At 42.9% G+C, this 15,202-nt stretch overlaps 1 protein-coding gene across 3 annotated transcripts in view; it reads right to left on the bottom strand.

The window, feature by feature from the left end:
• The window catches only part of LOC143924755 (histone acetyltransferase p300-like), a 48,626-nt gene extending 40,661 nt beyond the window's left edge, over window positions 1-7,965 (bottom strand). For 2 of the 3 annotated variants that reach the window (XM_077449202.1, XM_077449203.1), the window contains exon 1: window positions 7,657-7,961. In XM_077449202.1, the coding sequence (XP_077305328.1) occupies window positions 7,657-7,927 (271 nt within the window). In that variant the 5' untranslated portion in view covers window positions 7,928-7,961. Of the gene's footprint in view, window positions 1-7,656 lie in introns of all 3 variants that reach the window. The other variant, XM_077449201.1, reaches the window with a different exon arrangement.
• Window positions 7,966-15,202: the final 7,237 nt, after the last annotated feature.

Genomic DNA, 15,202 nt, shown 5'->3' with positions numbered 1-15,202 from the left:
AAATTAATAAAATGTCAGTTTTGAAAAGATATTTATATTGGTCAATGAGCTTCCAAAACACCAGTCTGGCATATTCTCTACATACATTGTAGGGGATTTTTAACAATATTGGTGCAGAGCAAGGTAATGCTAAATAGGGATGAACTCAGGCGTGTTTAGATTCTGGTCCCCAACCTGAGCAATACCATCAGGAAGCTGTTTATTTTACTTTGCCAATCATAAGCGGCCGAGGCATTCCTTGTATACATGAGTCTGTGGGGTGGGAAATGACTTGGGCATTTATGATTGGCAGGCACAGTGACAGCTTCCCGGTGGGAGGGGCTAATTGGGACATGTAGCAGGAGCACCATGCCCAAGAGGTCATATATAACTAAATGGGTTTGGTTTACATAAGGAGGTACTCATGGAAATTCTTAACACAACATATGGCAAAAACAGGGTAATTCCCCTACACAGTTTATTAATACAAAAGATAAAAAACACTGAAATTCTTGTTAAAAACAATTAAGTTTAGAAGAAATCCTCTGCAGAACCGTATCTAGAAAAATACATCAGATCATTTTAAATATCACATATCGGTTACCACTGGCACCAATGCATTCATACGGGGCAAAAGCCGTTACAGTACATGAGCATATAGTTTGTTGAGAGTGGGTTAATCCACAGACAATGTCTTAATGTGTTTCGTAGGAATTGAAACCTCCTTCTTCAGGACTCCAATAGAGAAGATACAGTATGCAGAGTATACTGTACCTATTAATGATAAAGCAAACAATCAATATCGATGGAAAAATAAATGTATATGTATTATCATGTACAAAAAGATATAATAACAATAAACTCATTACCTGCCTAAATTGGTAGACCACTGCAAGCGTAGGGACCACTTTGAAGTGGGCGCTGCAGTCAAAATAAAAAGTCAAAAACCCAAGGAGAATCACTGTAAATAAACTGATGTCATTCAAGGAATTTAACCATAGCAAAAAAGTGTACTGAGCACAAAGAAAAAAGACAGGAGTTTTACCATAAATGTATGTTGGCATGAAAAAATTTGCCCCACTGATTAAGTCCCGCTCAGGACATAACGCTTACAGAGGAGGAGCTACATATGATCTCACCCGCTGCCATCTTTTTGGTTTGATTCATGTACAATGCACGCTTGATACTTGCACTTAGTTTAAGTGCCAGCTTTGTAAGTTTTATACTTTAAGTTTTATGGAATAAATATTACAGTTTTAGCAGAGAGCACTATGTGTTGCTTCATTTGTTTTGTATATACATTGCGGAGGGATGGCTACCTTTCAGAGAGGGATTGGAGATCGGAGGATTCAGGCTCCCTTATTTGAAACAAAGCACTGATTGACATTTCTGTTATCAGGGGTCATATTAATGAGGTGAGCGGCCAAGTCTATCTGTGGTGGAGGCGTTACACCCAGTTTGGGGCACTTGTATGATAGATCTGGACACATTCCTGCACAGTGGCTGAACTTTTCCGCTTCTTTCATTCATCCACATATATATTTTGGAGACATGGACTTTTATATATGTAATATTATTTATGTTTTATTTTGTGCTGCACTAATTCTGTGACTGCATTAAACAAATTAGACCATTTCTATGGGCAAGCAAAATGAGATTCTCAATCCATGGAAGAACATAATAGCAACAAACTAAGTCCAAAGTGGCAAATTCAACACCTATATGATTAGAGTGGTAGAAGGAGGGGCTGAGATGTCCATCAACTGCTAAAAGAAGGAAAAAGTAGCCATCTATGAAATAAAAAAAGGAATGGACTTATAATAATGGTATGGATTATATATATAGTGGAGATATCGCCAGACAATAGCACCAAGGCAAAGTATTCCCAAAGAGAAATCACAACTAGTACATCACCATATAAGCCAAAATTCTAAAACATAATGGAGACAATCACAAACCAACATTACAGAGTAGACACAATGTTGAGAGATCTCCACAAGGTACATAGGGCTGCCCAGAATAATGATAAAGAATGAAGCAATGATTACCAATGATTCCCCTACCACTGGGGGAATACAGGATGAAAAAGATATGGGGGTCCTAGTAGATGACAGACTCAGCAACGGCATGCAATGCCAAGCTGCAGCAAGCAAAGCTATCAGAATATTAGCATGCATAAAAAAGGGTATTTACTCAAGAGATAAAACTATAATAATGGCACTTTATAAAACTCTGGTTTGGCCACATCTGGAGTATTCCATCCAGTTCTGGTCACCAATCCTCTTAAAGGATGTGCTGGAGCTGGAGAGAATCCAGAGAAGGGCAACAAAGTTAATAAGGGGACTGGAGGACCTCAGTTACGAGGAACGACTACAAACAATAAATGTATGCTCTCTAGAGAAGAGATATGACAGTGATATACGAATACCTCAACGGTGATGCTAGCATAGGGAATAAACTATTCAGTCTCAGGGAGTATAAGAAGACACATGGCCACTCATGAAATTGGAGGAGAAGTGGTTTAAACTTAAACTGCATAGGAGGTTCACTGTCAAGGCAGTAGGGATGTGGAACTCACACCCACAATCGGTGGTGTTAGTGGGAAGTATTGATAGCTTCAAAAAGTCTTAGCCCTTGTACACACGGTCGGAGAATCCGTCGGAATGCGTCCTATCGGACCGTGTCGTCAGGTAATCCGACTGTGTGTGGTATGCATCGGACTGATTCCGTCGGACTATCCGTCGGACCCAATTTTCCAACATGTTGGAAATATTTCCCGACCAACTGGGCCGATCGGACATACTCCGATCATGTGTAGAGAATTTTGATCGGACCAAGTGCCACGCATGCTCAGATCAAATTCCTACATCAAAGCTATTGGCTACTAGCCTGAATGTAGTCCCATCGTAACAAAATTACGTCATCACCTTCTGAAAGATCGGATTTTTCGCCAACTTTGTCCGACCGTGTGTATGCAACAGTTTCGGACAAGATCCGACGGACAAAATCCGACGGGCAAAATCCGACAGATTTGGTTGTGGAAATCTCCGACCGTGTGTACAGGGGCTTAGCCCTTGTACACACGGTCGGAAATTCCGACAACAAAATCCATCGGATTTTGTCCGAAACTGGTGTAGCATACACACAGGTGGACAAAGTTGTCGGAAAATCCGATCGTTCGTAACGTGATGACGTTCGTTTGTTACGACAGGACTACGTTCAGGCTAGTAGCCAATAGCTTTGGTCTAGGAATTTGATCTGAGCATGCGTGGCACTTTTTCCGATCGGAATTCTCTACAAACGATTGGACAAAGTCCGATCGGATCATGTTGTCTGAAAATTTTGATATCCAGCTCTCAAACTTTGTTGGTCGGACATTCCAACGGAAAAAGTCAGATGAAGCCCACACACAGTCAGATTATCCAACAACGCGGTCCGATCGGACATTTTTTGTCGGAATGTCCGACCGTGTGTACAAGGCCTTAGATGGACTTCTTAGCGAGCACGATATATAGGGATGATTTTTTTGACTTGAGCACACCCACCCACCCAGGTTGAACTGGATGGATTGGTGTCTATATTCAACCTTACCAACTGGAGCAATACCGCGGCAGGAGCTGCTGAATACTGGTTCCCCTGCTCCTTTACAGCCGGGCAACAAGCATTTTTAGTAAGAAAAATCTCTGCACTATGGTCAATGAAACAGTGAAGAAAAAGCTGCTAGCACAATACTTAATACTTAGTAATAATAATATGAAAACAAAAACATGCAGCTCTACAAAAAAAGTAACCAGAAATGAAACACGACCTAACTTGTGCATTTATACCTCATACAAAAACATAAAATGATTTACGGCAAACCCAAAATACTAATAAAATACAGTGCATAAACTGCAGCAAAACTCCAAAGTTCAGACATTAGCTGGATTTAAATCGTCAAAAGGTATCTTATAGGCATAAAGTCCCCAGGGCAAGCTGAAGTGAATGACAGTTCAAAATAAAGAATCAAGATGCCAAAGAAGGAGTCCTTATAAAAGCCATAAAATACCATCCAGAAACCCAAGAGAAAGGACACGCCACCCATGTGTAGCAGTTGAGGGCTTACCGGAAGTATATGACCGCTAATTAATAGTGGTCAAAACACACGTTTGGTAAATATTGGAATCCACAGGTCCTCCACCACGTACTCAGAGCATCGATCATAAAGCCTTAAAGTGATTGTAAAATCTTGTTTTTTTCCTATAAAAATAACAAACATGTTATACTTACCTGCTCTGTTGCAGTGGATTTGCACAGAGCAGCCCAGATCCTCATCTTCTTGGGTCCCTCTTCTGTGCTCCTGGCCCTCACTCCTGTTGAGTGCCCCTACAGCAAGCAGCTTGCTATGGGGGCACCTGAGCCGAGTCACAGCTCCCTGTGTCCATTCAGATGTGAATCGCCCTGACCTGACCCCATCCCCTCTCTCCCCTGATTGGCTAGCTGACTTGATTGACAGCAGCAGCCAATCAGGTGGAAGAATCTCCAATGGCTGACCAGAGAGGGACCTCAGATGAGTATTAGGAGGGCTGAGGGGGCTGCTGCACACACAAGACTTTTTATCTTAATGCATAGAATGCAGTAAAGTATAACTTTTTTTTTTGTTTCGGATAGAGTGGAGATTAGAATACCTCTCAATTTTTATTGCTGTCTGTGCCCTCATTAAGGAGATTCACCCTCTCTATTTGTCTTGTTTACCATTATCATTGAAAGAAAAGGAAAAAGAAAACCCCAAATTGTCCCCAAATTGTCCCTAGAAAAGTAACAGATGGGAAATCTTCCAGTGGAGACACTAGTTCTGGTGAGCTGGGGGTCCCCAAGAAATTCCTTTAATTTGCAGAGATTTCCTCTTACTTCCTGTTTGGCTATGGGACAGGAAGTGAAATCTCTGTAATGGGACAGAGATGGCGAAAAAAAATCTGGCAGGAGTTATAACCATCCCAAGTTGTTACAATATACCTGGATAGGGCTGAACATTAGGGCTGCATTCTATGCATTAAGGAGAAAAACCCTCCTTTAGTGTAGCAGCCCCAGAGAGACCCTCTTTTACTTACCTGAACCCTGTCTTTCACACGCCAGGACAAGCACACCCACTCCAGCCAGTGTCTCGAGTGCTGATTGGATAGATTGATAGCTGCGCAGCCATTGGCTCCCCTTGCTGTCACTTAAATCCAATGATGCGGGCCAGGGGTGGGGCCAAGTCCTGCTGTTTGTGTAAATGGATGCAGCAGCAGGACTCGGGAGCGCACCCACACGAGTGTCCCCGGGGAAGCGCTTTCCCAAGGGGCACTCGATGCAGGGAGACGGGACCCCCGAAGAGGAGGATCGGGCCACTCTGTCCAAAACCCTTGCACAGAGAAAGTAAGTATAACATGTTTGGTTTTTTTTTGTTTTTAAACAAAGCTTTACAATCACTTTAATGTGTATCAGTAGCAAAAGTGATCCACCGTGGATTTCTTTTCAGGGGGCGGTAAACTGTAACACTAATGTCAATGTGAAAGAAGCCCAACACTAAGATGACTTAACGCCTACGCTGATCCCTAACACTAGATAATCTACTCTGCATCATACTCACATCATCCTCTGCCTGGGATCCTCCGTACTGGAACACAAAGCTAAGATCCCAATGGTAGAAGCTTCTGATTTAAGACTAGGGGTCAGAATGAGAACCTCGCTGGCAGTGGCGGTGGTGGGGTAGCTAAAGCTGTGGAAGCAATCCCTGAGCACAAAAGAAAATATGGACTTCCATGTCATCTCACACCAACAGACTTCAGGATACAAACACAGGAAACACAGTTTGAATAAAATCTGATTTTTTTTTATTTAAATTATATTTTTTTGATTGTTATCAAATTTATTTTAATAAAATGCTTTTGGAGTAAAAATCTATCTAAAGATAGTTTTCTGTTTAAGATACATTAATAATTTAGTTTATTCAGCATGAAATGGAGCTTAGTTGTGTAGTGTGAGGCTGTAAATTCTGCAATATTTAAATTTTTGGTAAACTCATTCAATGAATCCAAGCTCTGCAAGCTTGAGATAACATGCACTGCATTGATGCATTCACACAATTTCACAGTAAGCATGAGATAAAACAAAAGTTCAGGAATATTCCTTTATCCCATTGTTTTGCAAATCTATGTACACTAAAAACTGTATGATTGAATCGGTTCTGATATCGCTGTTTTACTAACCTGACAGCTTATTACTCTAAATAGGAAACCTTCATTTTGTTTGCAAATATTACAGATTCTAACTACCAGCAAAAATAAGTCCTTACATTTAAAGAGAACCTGTCATTTCAGATTCATAATTGCAGCGCCTGTTAGTAGGCATCCACTCACCTGCTGCTGCCACGTCCCTCACCTTGTTGTGTCACTGCCGCATCACCAGCTGTCCCATTAAAGTGAAGCGTCAACAGCGGGTCGGAGGAAGTGCCATTGTGGGACAGAGATGACAGTTGCCCTTTTAACACTTGCAGAATGGCACTCCTGCACAAATCACCATAGCTGTACGGCGGGTGCGTGCCGCCGCATCCCTAAGGAGCCGATGCTCTCTGCGGGGCATCCGCGATCGCTCCTGACAGAGCGAGGACGGGGATTTGTGTGTGTATACACACAAATCCACATCCTGTCAGGGGAGAGGAGACAGATTGTGTGTTCCTAGTATACAGAAACAACGAACGGTCTCCTCCCCAAGTCAGTCCAATCCCCCCACAGTTAGAACACACAGTGAGGGAACGCATTTCACCCCTTGACCGTCCCCCTAGTGTTATCCTCTTCTCTGCCAGTGATACTTATACAGCAATCAGTGCATTTTTATAGCACTGATCGCTGTATAAATGTCAATGGTCCCAAAAATGTGTCAAAAGTGTCCGATCTGTCTGCCGCAATCCCGATAAAAAAAATCGCAGATCACCACCATTACTAGTAAAAAAATTAAAATAAAATTAAAATGCCATAAATCTATCCTCTATTTTGTAGACGCTATAACTTTTGCACAATCCAATCAATATACGCTTATTGCGATTTTTTTTTACCAAAAATATGTTGAAGAATATATATCGGCCTAAACTGAGGAAGACATTTATTTATTTTTTTAAATTGGGATATTTATTATAGCAAAAAGTAAAAACTGTGTTTTTTTAAAAATTGTCACTCTTCTTTTGTTTATGGTGCAAAAATAAAAAATCGCAGAGGTGATCAAATACCACCAAAAGAAAGCTCTATTTGTGGGGAAAAAAGAACATACATTTTGTTTGTTTAATTGTCAGTTAAATTTGTTTTGTTTTTTTAAATTGGGATATTATAGCAAAAAGTAAAAAATTAGTTTTTTCCAAAATTGTCACTTTTCTTTTGTTTATGGTGCAAAAAAGAAAAATCGCAGATGTGATCAAATACCACCAAAAGAAATCTCTAATTGTGGGGAAAAAAGGACATCAATTTTGTTTGTTTAATTGTCAGTTAACGCAGTGCTGTATCAGAAAAAATGGCTTGGTCAGGAAGGGGGTAAATCATTCCGGGGCTGAAGAGGTTAAAAATTATGATTTAAATTGAGTTGATTTAAATCAAGCCTTTTTTTTACTAGCGATTTAAATCAAATCCACCCTGACAGGAGCAGAATATTAAACAGAATACATACCCGATATTACAGTTTTCTCCTCTTCGCTGTGCGTAGATCTGAAGTATTCCACTATATTACGTAGCTTCCTGTTCTGCTTCAGATTAGGCCGCTTTGGGTACTTTCCTCTGCATTCTGGACAGGTATAATATCTACCCCCTTTCTGGGTGTCCAGTGCAGTCACAATGCAGTCGTGGCAGAAGTAGTGACCACATCTCAGTGATACGGGGTCCCTGTAAACGTCCAGACAGATGCAGCAGGTCAGCTCCTCTCTCACAGTAGCAGACGCCATACTTAACACACTAAAATGAAAGTGAAAGAATTTCTAAGAAGGTCAGATGACTTTTCAAAAACCCCAGATGGCGTCAATACTTACTAAGTCACTGGCCTGGAATCTGCCTTCTCATCTCGAATTGCTGAAGATATTCAGAACATACTGAAGGAGACAATGAATACTGAATACTTTGAGCAACTGATCGAGGATATGAATCGATAATAATAATAATAATAGACAAAACTGTTATCAGTGTTAATTCTATAAGTATGGATCCTGTACAGTATTGCTTCTCTTGACAGATTGAGGGAGTAACTCTCATTATCTCTTCTTATGCCTGCAAGGACCGGGGCTCGGGTGGGGGGTATGGGGTTGCAACCCAATTGTTACCTGCTTACTGATATAGCCTCAATAGCCTCCATAGGAGTCTCCATGCAGCCGAACCTCCATGCGCGCAACCCAGATCGCCAGATGGCCTCCTTCTGGAGGAGCCTGCTCAACTATGTATACTGCCAAGCAAAAGATGCTGAGATTTGTAGTCCTCCTAGTGGGAAGTCACTGCCTTGCAGGTAATGCTGGAACATGTACATGTCTTCTCGGAGGAGTGTACTCAGCTAAGTGTCACCCGTCAGATAGATATTTAGTGGGATACCGAAAAAAGAGACCAAGAGGCTCCGTATAGCATAAAATCCTTTTTGAGGTTTATTGTAAAATGCATAAACTCACAGCATAAATGAAAAATAAAAAATAAAACGACTAAAATCTGGTATGTCGGCCATACACCACCAAAGACAGCCTGTCTGTCTGGACACGGAGTGGTGGTGACATCCACACATTGCTTTACCTTCGCGTTTCGTCACAACTGACATTGTCCTTGGTTTACCTGCTCGCCGATATGTCCTCCATAGGAGTCTCCATGCGCGCAAACCGAGATCACCAGATGGCCTCCTTCTGGAGCAGCCTGCTCAACTATGTATACTGCCAAGCAAAGAAATCTGAGACTTGTAGTCCTCCTAGTGGGAAGTCACGGCCTGGCAGGTAATGCTGGAACATGTAGTCTTCCCGGAGGAGTGTACATAGCTAAGTATACTGTTTGGAGTTAAAGAGGAAGTAAACTTCCTCTGCTGACATGTACCTATAGGTAAGCCTATAATAATGAAAATAAGGAAAAAAAATTGCGCTAAATGAATAATAAAAAAAGTGTATATATAATTAATAAATATTGCAAGTAACAAAGTCCATAAAAATGTATATTGGAAATACACTTTTACAATTGATAAGTGAACAAGATCCAGAAAAATCGAAATATTCTGAAAGTGCAAAAGCAAAAGTGTCCATGCCAGTGTTGCAATGAAATAAATCGATCTAATTGGTGCCTGAATCCATCCTCCATCATCAAACAAATGTGAATCCACCAACAGCTGTATGAATTGCTTACCGGCTCCTATTGACCCCTTGTTATAGGGGGTCAATGTACGCCTATGGCTTAACGCCCAGCCAGGCCTTACTCCACATCTCAGCACTACTCCGCACTTCTGGTGTCACCTGTCAGATAGGTATGGAGTGGGGTACCAAAAAAAAAGAGACCAAGAGGCTCCGTATAGCGTAAAATCCTTTTTGAGGTTTATTGTAAAATCCATAAACTCACAGCATAAATGAAAAATAAAAAGCCTAAAATCTGGTATGTCGGCCATACACACCAAAGAGCAGCACACCTGGGTACCTGCTCGCCAATATGGCCTTCATAGGAGTCTCCATGCAGCCGAACCTCCATGTGCGCAACCCAGATCACCAGATGGCCTCCTTCTGGAGAAGCCTGCTCAACTATGTATACTGCCAAGCAATGTATGCTGAGACTTGTAGTCCTCATAGTGGGAAGTCACTTCCTGGCAGGTAATGCTGGGACATGTAGCCTTCCTGGAGGAATGTACTCAGCTAAGCATTCTGCTTGAAGTAAAGGCTTACCTATAGGTAGAAAAATATCTCCTAAACCTGTACAGTTTAGGAGATGTTTACACTGGCACACGTGCTGTGAAGGAACGGCCTACAGGAGCCATTCCTTCTGAGCCCGTGCTGTGAACGGCGGCTCCCATGTGCATGTGCTGGAGTGACATCATCGCAGCTCCGGCCAATCACATCGAAATTGTATGAAATTTTATGAAAAGTATTTGATAATCAGCTATCCAGATAGCAAGTAATTGTGCTGCAAGATTGAAAATGACTTGCTACGCTATTGCTAGATTTGCCAGGCTTCACACGTTTGTTGCACAATTGCAGCAAGTCCGAATTGCATGACTCCAGATCAACTTTCTTTACAAACATTCTGCAAGTCTGCTGCAAGTTCTGGTTCAGTTATGTTGTGCAATAGTCATCCCACCACAGGGGTCACTGTGGCTGAATTTTCACCATTGCTGTTGTGTGTAAGGCTTTTCTTTAATTGGTGCAGGGGCGTGCTGTGCAGAGAGGTTGGCGGTATCCATGAGATCTGATAGGAGTTCAGAGAGGTAAAAATCAAGGAATGACTAACCCTAATATACATTTGGTGGAGCACAATTTGGAATGTTTTATTTTTCCTTATTTATATGCTAGCAGCTCACCTTAAACAAAAATCAGGTCTAGTGGTGCTTTTAGGAAAGGAGAGTGGATTGTGATTTTTCTATAAAGGATCCATATATTAAAGCCTTGTCAGACCAGCTGTGGATTTCGATCCAGGAGAGGAGAGTGGAACGTGAACTGCCATTAAGGATTTGAATACCAAAGCGCCACTAGACCTGTTGTGGTCTTTGTTTAAGGCAGTGGTGGCTGGTGCTCAAAATTTTTAGGGGGTGCAAACTGAAAAAAAAAGAAATAATAATAATCAAACGCAGCCACTGTGCACATCAAATGAATGAAAGATTGAGGGATGAGTTTAATCAGTATTCAGTGTATTATGTGCACTGCCGTACAGGGAATTCTAGGACATGTAACCCCAGAAGTGGAGAGCCCCAGCCTCAGTCTGTATTACTACCCCCCCCCCCCCTAGGGTTGGCACCTGTCCAGGATTCACCCGGACAGTTTGGGTTCAGGTGTCCGGGTTTCAGACTGTCTGAAACCCGGACACATTATTTAGACTGGACTATGGCTTTCAAGCAGGATTGCTGGCAGTGGTTGTCTCAGCTGAGAGTGTCTGTTACACTCTTTCACAGCCCCTAAAGCCAGCACTAACAAACCACCCCTCCCCCCAAACACATACAGATGGGAGAGGAGAGAGGGCTCGATCTGCACCTCTTCCCCCCCCACCCCTACCCCCCTGTGTCTGCCCACACTCCAATCCCCGGCGCTGTGCCTCAGAAAAGGAAAGTGGGAGCTGGAAATTTGAAGTCCAGCAGCCTCAGATCCAGCTGGCGTGACCCTGTCACGCCAGATGGCCCTGATGGCCCTGGCCCTGTCTGTGACTGAAGTCTCCACTCTTATCACTCTTGCCTCTGACTAAGTACAGTAAGGCAAATCAGGGTTCTCAGAGCACCCTTACATCAGAGTTCCCCTTTACACCAGAGACCACAGTGTTTCCCCTTACATTAGTGTCCTCTTCGTACATCAGAGTTCTCAGTGTTCACCCTTAAATCAGGGTTCCCAGTGCATCCCTTATGTTAGAAGCCCCAGAGGTCTCCCTTACATTAGAGTCTGCAGAGTCCCCCCTTACAGTGAAAGGCAACTCTGCAAGTTCAGATGTAAAAGGGGAACTCTGTGGACTCTGATGTAAAGGGGGACTCTTGTTATTAACTTGATATGATTAGAAATGATATTTAGTAGCAAAATATATGTATAGTTTATACAAAAAATTGCTGTGCACCACAAAAGTGTTTGGGTTTGACTTGAAGAAAAGGTGGCAACCCCACCCCCCCCCCCCCCCCAAACAGCACACACAAACAGGCCATGGTTGGGCATGATTTATTTTCAATTGCTGTATTATTCCCCATTCTTCATACATAACACACTGGGTGCTGCATTGTAAACAGTCTGAGGCTGTAAACACAAAGGACTGGCCGCCTGTCTAGGATTCACCCGGACAGTCTGGGTTTTGAATCATGTGTCCGAGTTTCAGTCCACCAGAACCCTGGACAGGAATGTGGCTCAGAACAGGGCCTGACAAGAGGAGGCACTATGTGTGTCGTATTACTATTCTCTTTGGAGTGCCCAAAGGTGTCCCAGGTCTGTTACAATCCTCTAGTGTATATTAAAAAAAATAATTGCTATGCGCCGCTAAAGTGTTTGGGTTTGGCTTGAAGAAAAAGTGGCAAACTTAGAAACACAGCACATCAGCTTTACTGTAGTTCTATGATCTTCGGTACCGGTTTACGGACAGCAGGGGGCATCAGTCCAAGACGGGGTGAGGGGGCAGTGTGCTGATGGGGAAGGTGCGCGTAGTGTGCCACAAATACTATTTAAACCTCACTCGCTAGCCTGCTGCCCACCCCATGCCTTGCAGCCCGGCCACCAACAGGCCACAAACCGCCACTGGTCCACAGCTAAGTGATTGGGGACCTCTGCCATATAGTATCCCTTCTCTGGAATCTCTTCTTAACTCAATCTAAGTTCACTGCACAACATTCTATAGACTCAATTCACAAACCTAACACACCAAGATTAGGATAGGTATTTTTTTAAAAGTGACAGTTATTTTTAGTCCAATAAGTATTGAAAATGACAGTTACGGGGCTAAAATATAGTTACTTATCCCTGTGGTAAAGCTTTGTGAATTTATGTCCAACACCTAATTTTTTTAAAGGCTTTGCTAAAGCCCACTGTCAGCTGACGTCACAGAGCCAATCCACGCTCTGAAAAAAACCCGACCATATGGTCGGAATCCTAGGTGCCTGGACTGAGACAGAAGCTCCCGCCCCCTCCACAGCCCAGTACTCCAAGCACTGGATGGGCAGACCAGAGAGTGGCAAAAACTAATCAATCAGCGGTCTTTGATCAGTCATTTCTCAGGGTGGAGCCGGTGGATGAACAGCTGCAGCCTGGATCTGTGCTGCAGTCATATAGACGAGTATGATTTTTTTTATATATATATTCCCGAGCTTCTTTCAGGCTTCATGCACACTAGCATTTTTTAAAGCTCCTAGATTAGGAGTTGTTAGCATTTTTTTCCTGCTCCTAGAAGCTAGTGTTATGCTATGTGTCCATCTGTGTTAATTTTGTTGACTAAAATATTTTCGTAGACTAAATTCATTACATTTTTGTCAACTAAAATATGACTAAAACAATTGAGATGACTAAAAGTAAAATGGCATTTTAGTCAAAAGACTAAAACTAAATTGAAATTTGATGTCAAAATTAACACTGCACTACCACATAAGAATATGTAGGGGACATGTACTAAGCTGCTAAAAAAATAAAAATAAAAAATAAATGAAAGAAAAAGTATTTTCTTCTTTTTTTTCCTTAATATTTAATGTTGGTAATAGGTTCAGGTAATATGTGCAATGTTCATGTAAAGGGGGTCCCCGGGTTGCGAACCCGTTAGGCATTTTCCTCCTGTTTGTAATCCGGAAATGTTTGTAAGTCGGCAGCACATGCACAGAACGACAATTACGGTAATTTCCGATGTTCCATCGAATGCGCGGCAAATTATGGACATTTCAGAGGCTTCGTCTGGCCGCGCAAGCGCAGAATAACAGGTGGTCCCTGCAGCACCCTGTTCGTAAGTAGGAGTGGTTCGTAAGTAGGGCACCCCCTGTATATGTGCGATTACAGCCAATAGAGTTTACAGTTTTTTTTATATCTTCAAGTTGTACTTCTGCTTGTCAAAAAGCAATATATTTTTTGTTTATGAAACTTGGTTTTATTTATAAAGACGTTATATATCACAACAGATAAATCCGTGTCTGTAGTGCATGTTCAAACCTTAAAGCGTAAATGCCTCAAAGTTATTAAAGCCTAATGCCGCGTACACACGATCAAATTGTCTGGCGTACTTAGTCCGACGAAACGCATTTCACAGGACAATTCGATCGTGTGTGGGCTTCAGCGGACTTTTCCAGCGTAAAGTCCGGCGGACTTAGAAAGTATTTTTGCAGTCCAAACTTTCTGCCAGACTTGGGTTTCAGCAGACAATACGTTCGTCAGTATGCTAGTCCGGCGGACTAAGAATGACGCATGCTCAGAAGCAAGTACGAAAAGGAAGCTATTGGCTACTGGCTATTGAACTTCCTTTTTCTAGTCCCGTCGTACGTGTTGTACGTCATCGCACTAGCAAACGCCGGACTTTCTGTGTGTCCGTGTGTGGCCAAGTCCGTTCGGTAGAAAGTCCGCCAGATTGTTTGCCGGACTAAGTACGCCGGACAAATTGTGTACGCGGAATAACACTAACTATTCTTAAAAATGTTCCCTCCCTCCTCCTTCCTATCCTGTGTAAAAAAGATCTGTATACTTACCTTTTTTCAGTCTGGTCTGATCCAGTCCAGTCACATGATCTGCAGTTCTGGCTCAGGAAGCACTCGACAGGTGCAAGAAATTCTGGGATCCATGACATCACCCATAGATTCCCATGGCTTAGCCATTGTCAGCACTCCCTCTTCTCCCCTACAGCAGCCACTCACTGCCACAGGAAAGCTGAAGCTGCAGGATCACGTGACTAGGCTGAAAAAAAAAAAAGGTAAGTATACAGATCTTTTATACATGGGGTAGACAGGATAGGTAAGAGGAGAGGGTGGGACATTTTTTAAGACTAGTTAGCATTGGACTTAAACTCGTTTGGCTTTACTTCTCTTATGGATCACAGGAGTGCAAGTCGTTTTGCACTCCTGTGACCCGTTTTCACCAGAGAGCGGGTTGAAGTCTGCTCTCCGATGACATCGCAGAAGATGGTCCATTCATCGCATCATCCCGACAATGGAAGTCGGGACCCACCAGGTGCCTGGACCGACGCCCAGCACAGCCTCTCAGCGAGCCGCTGAAAGCCTGAGCCGGCCGCTCCCGCCCCTCCACAGCCCACCCCTCTAATGAGCGAGGTGGGGGTAAAGCAGAGAGCTGTGATTGACAAGCAGCAGCTCGCTGCTCATGGAGCTGTCAGAACTGAGCGATGGGCGGTGTTCGATCACTAGGTTCTCAGTGTAGAGGTGCCAGGGGACAGGTGCAGCATCAGACCGATGCTGCATCCACCTAGGTAAGTATAAAACTGCAAAAAAGCCCAAACCCATACTTCTCATTTAATTATACTCTTAGCCCCTGTACACACGGTCGGAGATTTTGCCAACCAAATCCGTCGGATCTTGTCCGTCAGATCTTGTCCGAAACTGTTGCATACAC

Source organism: Lithobates pipiens, unplaced genomic scaffold, assembly GCF_037356315.1.
Source record: "Lithobates pipiens isolate NorthernLeopardFrog02 unplaced genomic scaffold, aLitPip1_a1.2 Scaffold_22, whole genome shotgun sequence".
NCBI lineage: Eukaryota > Metazoa > Chordata > Amphibia > Anura > Ranidae > Lithobates > Lithobates pipiens.
This window is presented reverse-complemented; position numbering and strand designations above follow the sequence as displayed.